Source organism: Eurytemora carolleeae, unplaced genomic scaffold (genome assembly GCF_000591075.1).
Source record: "Eurytemora carolleeae unplaced genomic scaffold, Eaff_2.0 scaffold1550, whole genome shotgun sequence".
Taxonomy (NCBI): domain Eukaryota; kingdom Metazoa; phylum Arthropoda; class Copepoda; order Calanoida; family Temoridae; genus Eurytemora; species Eurytemora carolleeae.
Genome location: NW_019397437.1, coordinates 1 through 19,090, shown reverse-complemented (window position 1 = coordinate 19,090; position 19,090 = coordinate 1). Strand labels below are relative to the sequence as shown.

Below are 19,090 nucleotides of genomic sequence, written 5' to 3'. Positions count from 1 at the left end.
GTCAAAACGGCTGAACCGATCGGGCCCAATTTTTTTGTGGGATCTCGCGTGACCTTCGGGAAGTTTTATGAATGATAAAAATAAAAAATAAAAAAAGATTTTTATTTTTACAAAAAATTTTAAATCCAGAAAATCAGCAATTTTTTTTTATAAAATCAACGAATGAAAAACAATGAGAGCAATGTTCATAATTGAAATAGAAGATGGGCGCAAATTGCGCCCTAAAAGCCTAATTTTGAATTCCGAACGCCGTTTTCTTTGCTGTATAACAACATGAAATACACTAAAGGATTGCTAAAATGTCGTCTTCCTATTCCACTGTTTTCTGGTTCTCCCTGTAAAATAAGTAATTTTCATTTTGTTTTCTGTATGCAGTTTAATATTTCTTAAATGTTGTAGTCATAAAACTAATGTAACCCTGTATTACAATAACCGTGTTAAGGATTAGATTAAACAATATAATTATGTCAATTATACAAGTTTAAGTCTTGTGATTCAAAGAGTTTACAGCGTTATATATATTGTATCGGCACTGCAGCAGGTTTGTATCATTAAATAAAGACAAATTAATTTTTATCCTTAGTGAGCATTTCCTTTTCCTTCCTCCTATACATGGGGCATCACTTTCGTTCAGGCTCGTAGCTATGGGGGGCACAGGGGCACGTACCCCCTTTTTTACCCCCGAAGGGTGTAGGGGCACAGGGGGGGCACACTTTATGAGACAAAAAGAAGAAATTTAAAAAGGAAAAGAAGGAAACAAAAAAAAAGAAAGAAGGAAAAATTGGGAGAAAATTTTTCTTTAAATTATAGAAAAAATGTAGTGCTTTCTGAAATAGATTATTTGGGAATTTTTAATTCTATCCTGTCGTGTGAAATGAAAGGGTATAAATAATTTTTTTGTAATTTGAGAAGTTTATACTTTTCCTTTCTTTTCTTAGATTAATGATTCTATAGAACCATCGTACCGCAAATTGTAACATGGAGACCAATTTAAATTATATTTAAATTATGGCCAGTTCAAGCTCAAGCTTGCAGGAGAGTTTTTTTTTTCGAATTTTCGAGAAAACTGAAGATTTTCATCCTTGAGCTTTTCTTGATCTTCATTCAGGGGCGGATACAGGGGGGGGGGCGTAGCCCCATCCCTGAATTTGGAATTTTTTGTTCCTATTTTCAGAATAGCTTCTCAATAGCATACTTAAGGGATTGAAACCCTAGTGCAAAACAGGAAAAATATCTGTCTTAATAAACTATAATGTGTGAAAAGTTAAAAATCTAGTTTTTTAGTCTTTAGTCATTAATTTTGACTCTTTTTGAGTCTTTTAAGTCAAAAAAAAATTTCTCCAAATTATGAATTTTTTTTGTTCCTAAAATATCTTCCCCCCCCCCCCCCTTCACTTAAATCCTGTATCCGCCCCAGTCTTCATTGGCATTTACAATTACATCCTTTACTTTTCTTGATCTTTACGGGCATTTACATCCTTTACTTTTCCTGTATTAAAACTAAGTATTGGCTATTCGTGATTCAAAAATGCTCAGTAGAACATTAATATAGTTTAAGTCAAATATCTACATCTATTAACTCCAGTTTTTGTTTTGTTTCGAATAAGATGCAAATAGCTTCTCAATTGCGCTGAAGGGGAAAAAACGGCAAAATATCTTTCTAAATAAACTATAGTGTGGGATAAATTAAAGATCTAATCTTTTAGTCTTCATTTATTGATTTGGACCCTTATTGAGTTTTTCAGGTCAAACAAATGTTCGTTAACGGAAATCCTCACTATGACGTTATCATGAGGTGATTTTTCTGTTTCCTTTCAAACCTATCATTCCTTTCTTCCACTGTAGAAATCCTCATTATGACGTTATCATGAGGTGGATTTTTCTGTTTCCTTTCAAACCTATCATCCCTTTCTTCCACTGTAGAAATCCTCATTATGACGTTATCATGAGGTGGATTTTTCTGTTTCCTTTCGAACCTATCATCCCTTTCTTCCACTGTAGAAAATCCTCATTATGACGTTATCATGAGGTGGATTTTCCTGTTCCCTTTCTAACCTATAATCTTTTTCAGGTTCCAGTTTAGGAAATCCTCATTATGACGTCATCATGAAGTGGACTGTACTGTTCTTGTACTCTGGATTTGGCGGATTTATCTCTGCCCGTGGTGGTAATTATTGGAGCGAAGATTACGATTCAGGTATAATAAGAAAAAAAAAGAATGTTCTAACAAAAAATAAGACGTTATAGTTTTATTCTTTTAAATTCCTTTGTTTTAATACCTTCTTGGTATAATTCTTAATATCAAATATCTGTTATAAAAATACAAAAATATTAAGCAAAACTATTTTTAACCATAACAAACTTATATTATTACGATTAAGTATAAAAATTGCAAATATATACAATTTCCTAATTTATAGAAATATTACACTGCAAACCATGATTTGCACACTCTCATGCAAAAATCAGTATTTTGCCCATTACTCCTGTTATATTTATGTAAGAAAAAAATGCTTCACATCTAAAAAATGTATTTGCCTAAACCAACAAAAATTAAAATTAAGTTGTGGCTGGGAAGAACCAAAGGGCAAGGCATTGCATAACTTTATATCTATCTAGTATATCTAGTCCTTAAGTTTTTATTGGTGCAGTACATGTTGGCTCATAGATTTTGAAAAGCTTGACCTACGTTTGTTTGTTTATCTTGAAAGAATTTTTTATAATTTTGTAATTCGCCAACAAATAATGAAGTGCAAAAAATAATGATGTTCAACAAATAATTACGTTCAACGAATAATGACGTTCAAAAAATAATTACGTTCAACAAATAATGATGTTCAAAATAATTATGTTAAGAAATTATGATGTTCAAAAAATAATAATGTTCAAAAGGCCAAATGAGCCTTGTGTGGTGGATTAAAAAAGAAGTGTTTTTTATAATAATATTTGTAACTATTCATATTATGATAATTTCATCAAATATTAAATTCGATTTACTATGTAAAACAACTTGTGTGACAAAAATGTATTCTTATTGTTTTCGTTTTGGTTTAATAAATCCTTTTTTCAGATAAGAACTGTAAAGACGAGGAATTAATTGTAAAAATAAAACAAGGAAAAGTAAGCAAAGTAACAAAATTATAAATTAGATTCGATTCAAATATTATAAGTTTAATTGATTTGATATGATTAATCGTAAACTTTATATCAGACCCAGATATTGTACAAAGAATTTGAATCTTTGCCACAAACTGTTAAATTATAACATCTATAAGTTTGAAATATCAAAGGTTTGCCCCATTAGGTTGGAAAGATAAAGGGATTGGAAAATTTGAGTTTACGCAAAAAAGAATAGATTTGTATTGGTCTAGTAAAGATGTCATCTTTTCTAAAAAATGCTTTTTTGAAATTTTTAACGCATTGCGCGTGATGCCAGTAAAGAAGACGGTTTTTTATTGAAAAATGTTTTGCATAGAAATGCTGCATTTTTTAATAAATCACTTATAAAACATTCGGCCATGCTTTTTTTGTTGCAATGTTTACTCTTTTTTTAGATATGATTTCTCTTAGCAATTAAAAAAAGTTTATATTCAAATTAATATCATTAATTTTCAACCAATTTTAACTCATAAAAGAACTTAGTTTTTGCTACGAATTCTGATTTCTCCTCTCTTTATATTGGCAACCTGATAATGATATTTTAAACTAAAATTATTTGAATTCATAGTTTAAAATATCTAAGGTTTATATAACATTGGTTTGCAAAGATATGGGTTTGAGAAAATCAGTTTTCCGAGGCGGGATATTTTATGTTTGAAAGCTCTATAGCTTACGAACCTCGGGTATAAGTAATTTCCTAGAGAACGATTTTTGGCCCCCCCCCCCGCCCCCCCCCCTATCAATTTTGTAAATAAATCTTAAATGTAAGACATGTGGCCGCAGCGCGGTCGGCCCCCTATCCTTTCCTAGCCGCAGCGCTCGGCCCTAACCCTAAATAAATACTAATTTAATTGAAAATTGTTTAAAAAGTGGTCATGTACAAAATTATATATAAAAACCTACAAAACGGCCAAATTATTGCAGATAAATATTTAGGCTAAAGGATTCTGCGAAACAGAGGTGGGAGAGCTCAGTGATGTCCAGGTATTCGCGAACAAAGAGTGATTCCTAAAACTAATTGCATATTGATTGTTTTTATCATTTTATTTCTTTTTTATTAGGTTTTCAACAGATGTAAGATAAAGCTGACAAAAACTTTGGGAGAAAAGTGTCGAGCTACGACAGTCGAAAAGGCAACATTTTAAAATCATTTCATTCATTTGAAATTCCTCAATTTAAATATTTGTAAGTTAATTATCTATTTCATATATATATAAAGGAATTGAGTCTTTGCCACAAACTCTGATTTTCTAATCACTATATCTTTGGAACCAAATGTTGCAGACCTTAGATATTTCAAACTATGAATTCTATTAGATCAAATAATCTAAGTTTGAAATATCAAAGGTTTACAACATCGAGTTCTAAAGATATCGAGGTTTAAATATTTGATTTTGTTTCGAGGACTCAATTCCTTTATTGTTTTTGTTATTGTTTTTTTGGTCCGATTTGCCTCAACTTTTGACTGGGGAACTTTTTAGAACCACGGGAATGTTTAATTTACAGCCAACGCTGGGTTTCCAATCTAGTCAAATTTTTATTATTCGGCTTGTTGTTTAGGCTGGTGAACTATTGTACTGCAAAAATCAAAAACAAACAATTGTCTGCTCTCACAAATACAAATGTACTAAAGACTGGACAAAAATCAACAGTGGGTTCAAAGACAAAGCCGTGGCTTACTTAACTAATAAGGTGCATTTAAAAACTTTTTTTCGTTTAAAAAATTTCGTTTTTTCGTTTTAAAAAACCCCAAAAATACAATTAAAAGGTACAAATTTTCTAATTTTTGTTTCTTTTCAAAACTCTGAACGAAACTTTTGATATTGGAGAACCAACTAAGTCAATGATTTCAAGGACTTTTTAACACAAAAGATACAGTTTCTGATGTCGTAGACCTCTGATATTTCAAACTATAAGGTGTTAACTAACTGTAAATATAAAAAACCAGGTTTACAAAAAAATCCAGAATTTGGGGATGATATGAAGTTCATTTTAAGAAAAAATTAAGCAAAAAGATGAATAGCTTTATGAAAATAAACCACAAACTCAAATCTTCTAAAACCTATAATATTTGCAATCTGATGGTGTGAACCTTTTTATATTTAAACTATGAAGTCTAAATTTAAAATATTAATATCATCAAACATAATTCATAGTTTAAAATATCGAAGGTTTAAGACTTTGGGTTGAAAAGGTAGGGATTAGAAAAGTTTGCTGCAAAATGTTTCTTTTGGCAAAAATTATTCTACATTTGTTTAGACTGATTGGTTGAATAAAGAAAAAGAGAAAGGATACGGTTCTTGCCGGGATCTGAATTCAAGTAGGTCGGGAAACATAGAAAAATGAAAGAAATTGAGACCTTACCACGAACTCTGATTTTCTAATTACTATATCTTTGCAACCTGGCAGTGTAAACCTTTGAAATTTTAAACTTTGATTATTTGATTCAACAAAATTCAAAGTTTGAAATATTTAAGTTTACAACATTGGGCATGCCAAGTGACTTGGACTAGACAATCAGAGTTTTTGGAAACATTTCATTTTAAAGATAAGTTTTTTAATTCGATTAAATTGGATTTGTGGCAACTTTTAACTCCTTAGAGGGGCTGGGAGGTCTTTATCTTTATTTCCTTTTTAAAGCAATGTTATTTTTAAAATGTTAGACCTATAACTAAGTGGTAAGTGTAAAAGAAAAGTTAAAAACTTTTTAACAATAATTATCATCATGTCACTGCATGCTTTTAATGACTTTTAAAATATATCAACAATTTAGATCTGCAGGTCAATAATGTAAAAAGGGTATTTTAGTATTTTTATGGTCTACCTGCTGCCGTCCTTGTCCCTCCGCATAAAAAGAACAAATTTTTTTTCTTTAAATCCTCTATCTGATATTTAATTCTCTACAATTGTCATGCATATAAGTATTCTAATTGACAATTAGAATAAAAAGATATGGTGTTAAAATCATGTTGTCTTAAAATTTTTCCCTATAGGTCTAGATGCTAGTGTGTGTCTAAAAGATTGCAAAGATTTTGAAAAGTCTGATTTTGCAAACAGTTGCAAAAAAGACGGAGGATTTTTTAAATGCTGCATCAGGAAACCAAATTTTAACAATTTGTACAATAATGCTCTTGACACTAGAACAGTACATAAACTTTTCTCGTTAGTTCATAAAATTGGAAATTATTGCAAATGTCTAACATTAAGCACAAAACGTGTCAGACCTATTCACTGAAAACTCAGTACACCAAATATAACATTTAAAATTGTAAAAATGGCAATGAATTCTCAAGGTTTTAAATATTTCAATCCAAAATTATAAGTTTTAAATACCGGTTTTAAGACTAGGCGAGATAAGGCAAACTGCCATGAGTGCCGGTTTTGCTGTACTCTCCTAATGTGTACTACAACACCTAGTCCTGGAGGTAAGCTTCCATTACCTGCCACAAAAGAAGTTCTTTTTTTATTTAATTTGACTCTGGTGAACGTAGACAGCAGCTTTTACACGAACTTGGTTACCCATAGAGTATGAAATTTGAGAATTTATTCATGTCTTTTTTCTTAAATTCATGATTCCTTGTAACTGTTAACTTTCTTTTTTAAATCATTTAACCCTATAAAAGCTGGGGGGGTCTGAATCTATGTATAGCCGGGGGGGGGGGGCGTTTGGCGCCTCCTCCTAGAAAAAGGCCTTACAGAATAGGTATAGGGATGAAATGAATGTTCATAGCCCAATTTTTTATGGCCAGCTCAAAGAAAAAAAAATAAACCGATAACTTTAATAGTTTGGGTGCTAGGGAAGGTGCAAAAAAAAGAAAAAGGATCTGTAGCTTTAGTCACAAAAAAGTTATAGGCTATTTTAGATTTTTTGTTACACAGACCGGACTTTTTTCCGCCCTGTACCCTACCCTATAAATTAAAAAAAAAAAATTTTAACAAAAAATCCATTAATTTACTTTTCATTATAAGTTACAAAATTTCACGGTGATAGTGTCAAAAATGATAAAAAAATACAGCCTGCTTAGGGTTAATAAACCCTCAAAAGACTATAATCAGGGCAGTAAACTTAATTTAGGATCGGCATATTTTTAAAAGAACTTCGGTTTTACAGTATCCTCATATAATTTAATCAAGAACTTCGGTTTTACAGTATCCTCATATAATTTAACCAAGAACTTCGGTTTTACAGTATCCTCATATAATTTAACCAAGAACTTCTGTTTTACAGTATCCTCATATAATTCAACCAAGAACTTCGGAGATTTAGACAGAATTTATAAAATATCCTTAGCTAAGCTACTTAAATCTGGAATACTGCAAATATTTTGTTTTTTAATTGAATAATTATATGGAGCTCTTTAAAACTGTTCCCGCTTATTTCATGCCTTTTTATTTATTTTTACAATTACTGAGCTTTATTTATAATAAAACCTATTGAAAAATTGTCAAGACGACATTTTATAAATTCTTTAGATGACTCTAAGGTTCTTAGTGTTCACATTCATCACATCTTTACATTGCTGCAGATATATGTAGGCTAAAAATATTCTGATCTTATTTAATGATATACCAAGTAAATATTCATGGTTGAGCAACGTTCCATGACAGTTTAGTTATTAAAAAAAATGAATGGCTAATTATTTGGTCGCCCAAGAGGACCAAGAGACGTATGTTACACCGTGAGGTCCCCTTGGTTTGTTGTAAATTCTCCATCCATTTAATGCTCCCACAACACAACACAATATAATTCATAATAAACAAAAATCGCTGTAGCATTTAGCTATTTGCAATTCCTTCCAACATGCTCCTTTTGGACTAATCCCAAATGAAAAAAGGAGAAACCTACAAATGCAGTACCATATAAATGGTTGTCATGTTCTTTATCATCCTTTATTTCTAGTTCTATGTTTTGTTTCAGAAGTGTACACTTCATTTTCCAAGTATGATGTTAACAATAATGACACAGTAAATGGTTCAAGTGAAAGATTGGTGGCAAATGAACTGTTCTACATGTACCATCATATGTACAAGGAACCAGACTACAGGTAGATTTACATATTCCATTATACGTACGAGGAACAAGACTACAGGTAGATTTACATGTTCCATCATATGTACGAGGAACCACACTACAGGTAGATTTACATGTTCCATCATATGTACGAGGAACCAAAGACTACAGGTAGATTTACATGTTCCATCATATGTACGAGGAACCAGACTACAGGTAGATTTACATGTTCCATCATATGTACGAGGAACCAGACTACAGGTAGATTTACATGTTCCATCATATGTACGAGGAACCTGAGTACAAGTAGATTTTCATGTTCCATCATATGTAAGAGGAACCTGATTACAGGTAGATTCATATGTACCATCATATGTACAAGGAACCGGACTAAAGGTAGATTTACATGTTCCATCATATGTACGAGGAACCGGACTACAGGTAGATTTACATGTACCATCATATGTACGAGGAACCTGACTACAGGTAGATTTACATGTTCCATCATATGTAAGAGGAACCTGACTACAGGTATATTTACATGTTCCATCATATGTACGAGGAACCTGACTACAGGTAGATTCACATGTTACATCATATGTACGAGGAACCAGACTACAGGTAGATTTACATGTTAACCTGACTACAGGTAGATTTACATGTACCATCATATGTACGAGGAACCAGACTACAGGTAGATTTACATGCACTACCATATGTACGAAGAACCAGACTACAAGTAGATTTACATGTTCCATCATATGTACGAGGAACCAGACTACAGGTAGATTTACATGTACCATCATATGTACGAGGAACCTGACTACAAGTAGATTTACATGTTCCATCATATGTACGAGGAACCAGACTACAGCTAGATTTACATGTTCCATCATATGTACAAGGAACCTGATTACAGGAAGATTTACATGTACCATCATATGTACGAGGAACCGGACTACCAGTAGATTTACATGTTCCATCATATGTACGAGGAACCGGACTAAAGGTAGATTCAAATGTACCATCATATGTACGAGGAACCAGACTACAGGTAGATTTACATGTTCCATCATATGTACGAGGAACCTGAGTACAAGTAGATTTACATGTTCCATCATATGTAAGTGGAACCTGACTACAGGTAGATTTACACGTACCATCATTTACAGCGTTAACGGTAGATATACCAAAAAAAATATTAACTGCCTTCACTGTTAAAGGGAGTATTCGCGAAAGATGAAATTTAAGTCCTAACAAATCATTCAGATATTACTAACAAAAGTCATCGATTATTTTTCGACGCATTCATATATAGATAATATTTCATAATATTTTTTATTTTGTTTTTTTAAATAATATTTCGCTGCCGCCAGATTTTCGAACATTCCTGAAAAATATGAAAATGTCGTCTTCATTATCTAAAATCGTCGAAACAGGAATAAATGTTTTTAAAAGTAACTCTCAGATCATATTATGAAATATCAACTAAATACAAATGCGTCGAAAACTTATCAATGACTATTGTTTGTAATATCTGAATGATTTGTTTGGAATTAAATTGATTATTTTACGATCCGAGTTGAATGTTACAACTTTCTGAACGTACTCATTAAATACAATTCTGTTCACATATTTTATGCAAATGAATAAAATAAAGAAAACTTATTAATAGTTAAATTTATTATTTTTATATCTTTTGAATATTAGGCCGGTGTCCCTTTGAAATATGAGACATTAATTTATCAAAAGTTAAATTTAGATGTTTGAATCCGAATAGTGATAAAGACCCAACAAAATGGGGGCACTATGATCCCAACCAGTTCGCTGCAGCCAAAAATAAGGAAAGAAAGTATACTGAAATTTATATATTTAAAAAAATTAAATTTCTATTTTTAAACATTATTATTTTATAAAATACATTTAGAAGTTATGAAAATTGTGCTATTATTAGGAGGATTTGGAAGAGGTATGATTTATTTCATTTTCAGAAATTCTTAAAGAAAATTTAATTTTTTTAATTTAAGAAGAAAAGTTGATTTTTAGTTTTACTTGAAGGAAATGTCGTCGTAATTTTAATGTGAATCAGGCTTGCCACCATTAATTGACGGGTCATCTTTACGTTTAAAGACCCTTTAAATCTGAGACTTTAGAAATAAATGACTTTTCCTACACTTCAGGCCTAGAACCGGGCAATATAGCTCTGCCTGACTTATTAGGAATACTTCCTGAATACCACCTTTTTTCTGATTCAATCAAATCTTTTTGTATTTACTTCTTACTTCTGATTGAATTTAACATTTTTGACACATTTTTGAGAGAAAAGGAGAAAAGTCTAAGCCACAATTTACAATTTTCTAATCCTTTATCTTTGCGACTTGATGATATAAACCTTTGATATTTCAAACTAAGAATATTTGATCTAACAAAATGCATAGTTTAAAATATATAAGGTCTACGACATTGGGTTGCAAAGGTATAGGGACTACAAAACAATAGTTTGAAGAAAAGACTCAATTCCTTTACATATTTAAACTGATCACTAGAAGACGATCTGCCCTTATATACTAATTATAAAGGGGTAACGTTACATCGTCTATACGCAACATCCCCCTACTGAAGTTCTGACCTTAGGTTAAAACAATTTCTGGGCCAAGCGCTGCGGCTAGGACAGGCTAGGGGGCTGAGCGCGGCGTCTAGGACAGGCTAGGGGGCTGGGCGCTGCGGCCACAAGTCCATAGCAGCTGTAAAAGCACGTGCCAGTAGGTCGGGTGTGTAGTATAGCAGATTTGGCGTAGGTTAGAAGTGGAGTATAGTGGATTTGCGTAGGTCCAAAAATACACCACCTATGAAGGACAAACTGTATGTACTGTTATTATCTCAGGTAGTAACCTATCCGTTTGATAACCGGTTTCTAAACTACGAAGACCCCGAGGTTCTGAAGCTGATGACTACTGGTAAAGACATGGAGAAGAATTGGAAGGAAGTTTACGGTGTGGATTTTGTTTCTCACAGAGGAGATCAATCTGAAGTATAACATGTTTTAACAAAAAATTCTTACTTTTTAACCAATTTTTTCCACACAGGTGCTGCTAGATTGTTATAAAGCAGAATCAAGTCAGTTTGCTCAGGATTGTAGGAAAAAACAGGGATTTTTTAAGTGCTGTGTTTCAGGGTAGGAAACATAAATTTTATTAAAGAATTATAATGTAAAGATAGTTACTTAAAAGTTGCGCGCATTTTTTGTGCTGCAGTGTACTGCTTTTTATCCTCCTCGGATTCTAGAGGAAAACTGATGTATCTATTCTTGTTTACAAACACACCTCAGAGAGAACTGGTTTCAATATGTACGCAGAGAATACGCAAGAGCAATTAACTTTCCTTGTCTTAATACCTGGGATTTTATACTGTTACAGTGAGATCTGCAATACTGTGGAACATAAAAACTACATTAAAGGGACTGTAAGCGTAATTTCGATTTTCGACTGACCCAGTTAAACCTTAACCTGATAAAAAATGTAGAAGATACCTAGTTTATCTGAATTGAAAAGTGCTAATTTAAACTTGATCAGATAAAGGTTTTAATGGTACCATTGTGAATCAAGTATTGCCATCTTCTCATTGAGGGCCACTTGAAATTACGCTTACTGTCCCTTTAAAACAATCGGATATGTATTTGATGTTGTTACAAAGTTTTACAAAGCTTTATATCAACTTATCAAATTAAGTTGGATGTTTTTTTCAGATGGAATCTGGGAGTAATTCAAACTGCAAGAAAGTCTTTAAAAGCTCACAAATTGATCGAGTAAGTTTGAAAATATAATTTTTTGAAATTTTTACTTTAATTTACAATTTTCCTGCAGCAAGGTGGACGACAGTGTTTGTAAACATAAGCTGAATTGTCAAATAACTTCCAGTGTACATTTCTGCTCTACTCGGGTAACTAGAATAGTTAGTCAAGTGTACAATAGATGGTAACGTAGAAGTTGTCACAGAACAGGTAGTATAGAACCAGCACTGACGCGGACCGCCCTGCTTGAGCGGCTCGAAAGGGATTTACTAAACGTTGCGGCATTGAGCACTTTCAAACAACTCGTACGCTGGCTTGTCAGACGCCGGCATGCGTCAGTACTTGTACTACCTGTTCTTTGGAATTTGTGCACTCTCTGTACAGCTAGCTGTATTCTTACGTCACAAGTGTCAACTTAGTTTTTGTGTCCGACAAAATCATTGATAATAGTCTAGTAATAATGTGCTTATCTTACACTGAAATCAGGGCAATTTTGTTTTCTTTATTTTCTGCTTTTACACTTTTTTATTTAATCTCGGAAAATATGTCAATTAATGCAGTGAGAAAACGTGTGACGTCGTGTATAATTGGTCCATTGCTCTGTTGCCACCTATTGTACTTGATAATCTATATTTTATTATTCTATTGTAACTATTGTTGAAAGTGACAGTCGGCATAATTTCAATTGACTATTTTTTTCAAGACTTCAATGCCCAAATCTCAGTTGACCTCAGCAAAGACGATTTTGTTTTTCTTTCTTAATATAGAGATAATGTTCTTTTGCGGTTCTCGATTCATATGTGACGACTTGCATTTTTATGCAGCAAAGACAAGATAGCTATTAAAAGAACTTCTTTTAAAACTAGAGTGTGCCGCGTTCTTCATGCAGTACTTTAAATTGGGGGTTCCTTGATTGAATGTCTACATTATTTTAATATTCCGAAAAAATTACAATTTTTAAATTTTCAATGCATGTTATTTCTGTTTATTTTTTATTGTTTATTGTTTATCGTTTATTGTTTATTGTTTATTGTTTATTGTTAACTGTTTACTGTTTATTGTTTATTGTTTATTGTTTATTGTTTATTGTTTATTGTTTATTGATTATTTAGGACCCCTTTAGTGGTCTTGTTTCTCTAGAATTTAGAACACCCTTAGGAAATTTTCTTATTAAAAATAAATTTTTAATTTTTTTCCTGCTTTTCAAAATTTGTTTACTATCCTTAAATATTTTGTTCTATTTTGTATATGAGGTCCCGATATAGGAGTTTCGTATTTTCTCAAAGGCAAATTATATCTTTAATGTATTCAAAATGTACATTTTATATCTTTAATGTATTCCAAATGTATATTTTATATCTTAAAAGTATTCCAAATGTACATTTTACATCTTTAATGTATTCCAAATGTATATTTTATATCTTAAAAGTATTCCAAATGTATATTTTACATCTTTAATGTATTCCAAATGTATATTTTATTTCTTAAAAGTATTCCAAATGTATATTTCATATCTTGAAAGTATTCCAAATGTATATTTATATCTTTTTGTCTATTTTTGTATATTTATTTATATTTTCGTATATTTTTTTGAAAATTTTTTAAATGCTTTTTTTATTATTTTTGTCTATTTTTGCACGTTTTTGTCTATTTTTTTCTCACAAAATAAGGTAAATTTGAACAGAGAACCCCCTGGGTGGAGCGACTATTGTGGACGCGGCAATCTCGCATAATATCCAATCAAACCTCACAGACCTGGTAAATAGGAATATTCACACAATTTTTAGGGACCTTTCAATCAAAGAGTACCATAAGAGATTCACACCAATTGTAAGACTCAAAAAATTGCAAAAAACACCCATGGGGTAAAAAATGTCAAAAAATTTGGTCCAGCGTTGGCCATTTTATTATTTGTCTTTTAATTCACAGCTTAATTTAATTCACTTAATTTAATTTAATTCGCTTTAATTTAATTTAATTCATTTTAATTTAATTTAATTCACTTTAATTTGATTTAGTTCACTTTAATTTGATTTAATTCACTTTAATTTAATTTAATACACTTTAATCTAATTTAATTCACTTTAATTTAATTTAATGCACTTTAATCTAATTTAATTCACTTTAATTTAATTCAATTCACTCTAATCTAATTTAATTCACCTTAATTTAATCTAATTAACCTTAATTTGATTTAATTCGCTTTAATTTAATTTAATTCACTTTTATAAGATGTCTACTTCATGTGTACTTCATATCGATCTTTAGGGTTAATACGATCCACACAATTTTTATCATATAAAAAAGCTCTTTGCTCTTATTTAAATATATTTGTATAAATAAATGTTAATTTCGGAAAACTTTTTTGGCGGTTACCAAATCATACAGCTGAACCAAATGTTGGCTGAAATTTTCTATAACCAATGGGTACCCTAGAGTAACAAAGGCTTAAAAATGATTTGATTGTTTTCTTCAAAAATCTTTTTTTTTAATTAGGATTTTTTATTTTACGCATTTCAGCTAGTAAAAAAATGAACGGCTATTGTTTTATGTTTTTTGTGTTCTAAGAAAATATTATTTCCTTCAAATTAATAGCTTCCCATTGCTTACATGTAAGCAATGTAAGTAAATTAAACCTAAAGTCTAACCGCGTCAACCTTATTGCACCAGCTAGTCCTATTGAGTGTCTGCTTTATTTACCCAATGTCTGGGCGATACAGTACAAACTGGGACCGGAAAGGTTGACCCGGCTCGGAAATTCAAATGAACTACGGCTGCCCGTGATCAAAGCCTACCACTGTATGTAGTTATAACATTGATCTTTTTTTCTACTTTCATCCAAATTGTAGCATTTAATTTTTGCAAAAATAAAAGCTTTTTTAATGGTTATGGCCGGCTATTTTTATTTTGAGATAAATGTTCAATTCCATTTTCCGCATTACATTAGAAATGGTGTCATTGAATTTTTGCCACAAACTCCAATTTTGTACCCTCTATAAATATCTTTGCAAAGTGATAGTGTACACTGTACAGTACACCTTTCAGAATTTCAAATATGATATGACAGAATTCAAAGTTTGAAATATTCAAGGTCTTTGACATTGGGTTGCAAAAATTTGACATTGGGTTGCAAAAATTTGACATTGGGTTGCAAAAATTTGACATTGGGTTGCAAAAATTTGACATTGGGCTGCAAAAATTTGAAATTAGAAAATCATACTTTGTGGCAAATACTCAATTTTTATTATTTTTTATCGTTTATTAATTTCTAATTTAGAGAATAGGAATAAGATCTTCATTCTGCCAAAGCTTGGACACCTGTTCTGTAAGTTTTTAAATTCTTTAAATAATATGAAATTTTTAAAAGTTTTACAAAAGAGGCCCAACCGGATTTTTAATGATTAAGCCCTTTTAAAGTTGACAGGTTAAAACTAGGAGTGGCCAAGAAAAGTGGCACAAAGTGGTAGCCCTCTCCTCAATCTAACCTTTTAGGGTCGTTGATATCACCTATACCTAATATGAACTTTTTGCAAACAGTCCAAATATCAGAGTTGTCTATATCTCTGAGTCTCTCTTACTGAATTATTAAACATTAAAAGTTTTAGTTTTTACAATCAGGAAGTTAAAATAGCTCTTGCGCTTTTGCCCCCTGAACCCATACTATTAAATGCGTCAATTTTTTCCACGTAATTTCCGTAATTTCTGCAAATTTGCGCCCATTTTAGGCTGTATTCCACGCAAAAAGTGGAAATTTTCACGTTTTTCTAAACAAAGAATGCAGGGAAATGCTCAATGCGGAATAAAAAACTTGCGCGCAACGATTTTTTCATTCCGGTTGAACCCCTATAGCTAACTTTCTTATTTTAAAAAACATTTATTTTAATATAATTAATTAATCTTCGTATTTTATCAAATATTTTATTATGATAGACGGGAAAAATGAAATATTAATTTAATTTCTTTTACAGTCTACAGATGTGGAGTTTGAAGATTTAAACCTGTTTTACCAAGCTTTTGACAGAAAATCATTCTGTGACCTTGGTAAACACCTTTATTTACATTTTTTTAGAGAAACTTTTCATCTTACAGGGACTGTAAACGTTATTTCAAGTGACAATCCATGCAAATACAGCAATGCCCGATTTACAACTTTACCCTTTATGCCTTTGAATGTTTATCGAGGACACAGCGTACAGTGTGAACTTAACGTTAATTGTGCCCTGCGAGTATACCGATATATTTTACGCTCTCAAATATTCAAAAGTAAATATTTATATTTCTTAATTATAAAACAGTTTAACTTTTTAAAGCGTTTTTGTAGATTAATCAGAAAAAGTCCATTCCATTCGTATGTGGCATGTCTGATTCACAGCATTTGTCTGATTGGGAACGAATTAGACGTCAACGTTTTTTTCTTTCTGAAAACTGATTATTTTCAATTGTGTAATCGCTTTAAATGTGACTTTGGCCGCATTTCTGCTTAAAAATGGAGAAGAATTATTCAAACAGACTTAATTACAATAAATTAAATTAAATAAATAAATAAATAAATAATAAAAATTTTCGACGAAATCTTTATTTTTGTTAATTTTAGGCGTGAAGGACAGTGTAAACAGCTCAAAGTATAAGGTTGGTTTATTATCACTTCTTATTATTTAGGTTTACAAGTTGGAACTGATTAATCACCTTAAACTCTAATTTTCTAATCCAAATATCTGTGCAACCTGATTTTTTAGATTTAATACAATAAATTCTGCTACAGAGGGTGCAGAGTATCATTTTAGATTATTGCAAATCTTTGATGCAAAAAACTCATTGATTCAATCCTTTAAAGGAATTGAGGAGTCATAAACTCAAGTTTTTTAATCCAAATATCCTTGCAAACTGATGATGTAAACCTTTAATATTTCAAACTTAGATCATTTGATCTAACAGAAATCATAGTTTGAAATATCTAAGATAAACGACATTGGGTTGCAAAGATATAGGGATTAGAAAATCAGAGTTTGTGGCAATGACTCCACTCCTATGTTTTGCTTTGTCCCAAAAATTCCAATCTAGGCCCGATCCAGTATATTGTGAGACACTTTGTATGTATTCAAATATGGACAGTTTATACCATTAGGCTGATCAAATAAATAGATTCGATAATTAGAGTTTGATAATAGATTCAGTTCAGCATTCGTTGAACTATAAAATAAATGTATTTATTTAGTCTAAAGAAACACTAGAGGAATGTATGAACCGAAAATATTCAAACATCAGGTAACTTATTTTTTTTTAAAAAGAAAATGGATACATTTTTATTTCTAATCTTACTAATTTTTTTGAGATTCATGATTAATAAATGGACTTTTTTGTTTAGCTTATCGATCTTGGCTTGTTTTATATATATATTGTATTATTATTATTATTATGGCAAAGGAATTGAGTCTTTGCCACAATCTGTGATTGCGACCCATGATATCGTAGACCTTAGATGCTTTTTACTTTGATTTTTTTAGATAAAATTTTTAAAAAATATCAAAGGTTTACACTATCAGGTTGCACAGAAATCGTGATAAGAAAATATGAGTTTGTGGCAAAAGCTCCATTTTTTTAAAGGGGCCTGATTTAAAGTGACCCTAAAATGAAAGCCGATTTACAATGGTACCATTTTAGATCTTGAATTGACTATAAGGAAGATATGATATGTAATACTTCTGATGCACAAAACTTTGCTGAAATTCACGATTTAAATTTATCTTTTCTTAAATAGAAGAAATAAACAAGGGTAACTCATGTCATTTTTGCTTAAACAAAGGTCTAAAGAGGGTACCGTTGTGAATCTGGCTTTCAACTTTCCAATGGCACGTCGATTGTTTATATTTTCCCTTTTTAGAATCTGTCCTAAAGATATTTTCAAGAGTAAACCAGCTACAAAGGACTTCAGATTTGCTAAGTGTACAAAACTGTTCTTTGGCGCGATGAAGACACTGTGGGAAAATGACGGGAAAAAGATAAAGAAGGATAAAGAGAAAAAGAAGAATAAAGAAAAAAAGACAAAAAGCAAGAAAAAGGAAAAAACTGAAAAAAAGAAAAAGGGTGAAAAGGACAAGAAAAAGAAGAAGAAGAAGGGAAGGTACTTTGGGAATAAACGACCAATCTTTTTTGATCTTTTACTAATCCTTCTAACCTTTGAATTGTTCGCATTAACGAAAATTATTCAAAATTCAGTTTCTATGATAGTATAAAGATCACTTTAAATTTATTTTAAGCATTTGCTAGGATTTAACTTTGTCAGGCCTTTTAACTTTCTAATTTTTCTCGCTTTTAAAGTTGACAGTGGCAAAATTACTCGCAGAAAATTTGTCAGATGTTACATGTTACATATTACTTGTTACATGTTACTTGTTACATGTTACATGTTACTTGTTACTTGTTACATGTTACTTGTTACATGTTACATGTTACTTGTTACTTGGTACATGTTACTTGTTACATGTTACTTGTTACATGTTTGTTGTTACAATGTTTAACATGTTGTTAAATTTTGTGACAAGGTAAATGTTCGACATGTCAAAGAAATTGAGTCTTTGCTATAAACTCTGATTGTTTAATCTCTATATCTTTGCAATTTTGCAAAGTTTACACCATCAGGTCACAAAGATGTAAGGATTAGAAGCTTGAGTTTGTGGTAAAGACTTGATTCGCTTGTGATAATGGTACATTTGTGACTTGGAAGGTTTAAAACATGACTAATTGATGACAAAGTTTTTACATGGCAAATTTGTCACAAGGCATGTCTGTTATATGGCAAAATTATAACATAGCCAAGTTGTCACATGGCAAAGTTGTCACATCATAGTGCACAGCTGTACATAGTAATGTTTTTATTTTCTATATTCTATGCCAATGCTTAAACCCCAAAAAGTGCAGCCTCCTGTCAAAACTCCAAATTAAGTTCTCTGATTCCATGGAAAGTAAATAACTGGTGAAGTTGTCTAATGGCAAAGGAAAGGAAATAACTGGCAAAGTTGTCTAATGGCAAAGGAAAGGTAATAACTGGCAAAGTTTAAGAATAGCAAAGGAAACTAAATAACTGGCAAAGTTTAACAATAGCAAAGGAAACTAAATAACTGGCAAAGTTT

The 19,090-nt window shown here is 31.3% G+C and overlaps 1 protein-coding gene across 1 annotated transcript; it reads left to right on the top strand.

Moving 5' to 3' along the window:
* Positions 1-406: 406 nt before the first annotated feature.
* On the top strand, positions 407-18,081 carry LOC111714290 (uncharacterized; the record flags this gene model as incomplete). Its single annotated transcript, XM_023489362.1, is given in 23 exon segments — positions 407-541; positions 2,072-2,197; positions 3,071-3,120; positions 4,096-4,143; positions 4,221-4,292; positions 4,720-4,851; positions 5,419-5,479; positions 6,153-6,255; positions 6,508-6,584; positions 8,078-8,204; positions 9,933-10,014; positions 10,125-10,139; positions 11,055-11,201; positions 11,257-11,345; positions 11,916-11,975; positions 12,034-12,109; positions 13,073-13,118; positions 13,645-13,718; positions 15,238-15,285; positions 15,929-16,001; positions 16,555-16,589; positions 17,176-17,225; positions 17,842-18,081. Coding segments are annotated over 22 exon segments (1,796 nt in total), but the record flags the coding sequence as incomplete, so codon positions are not given.
* Positions 18,082-19,090: the final 1,009 nt, after the last annotated feature.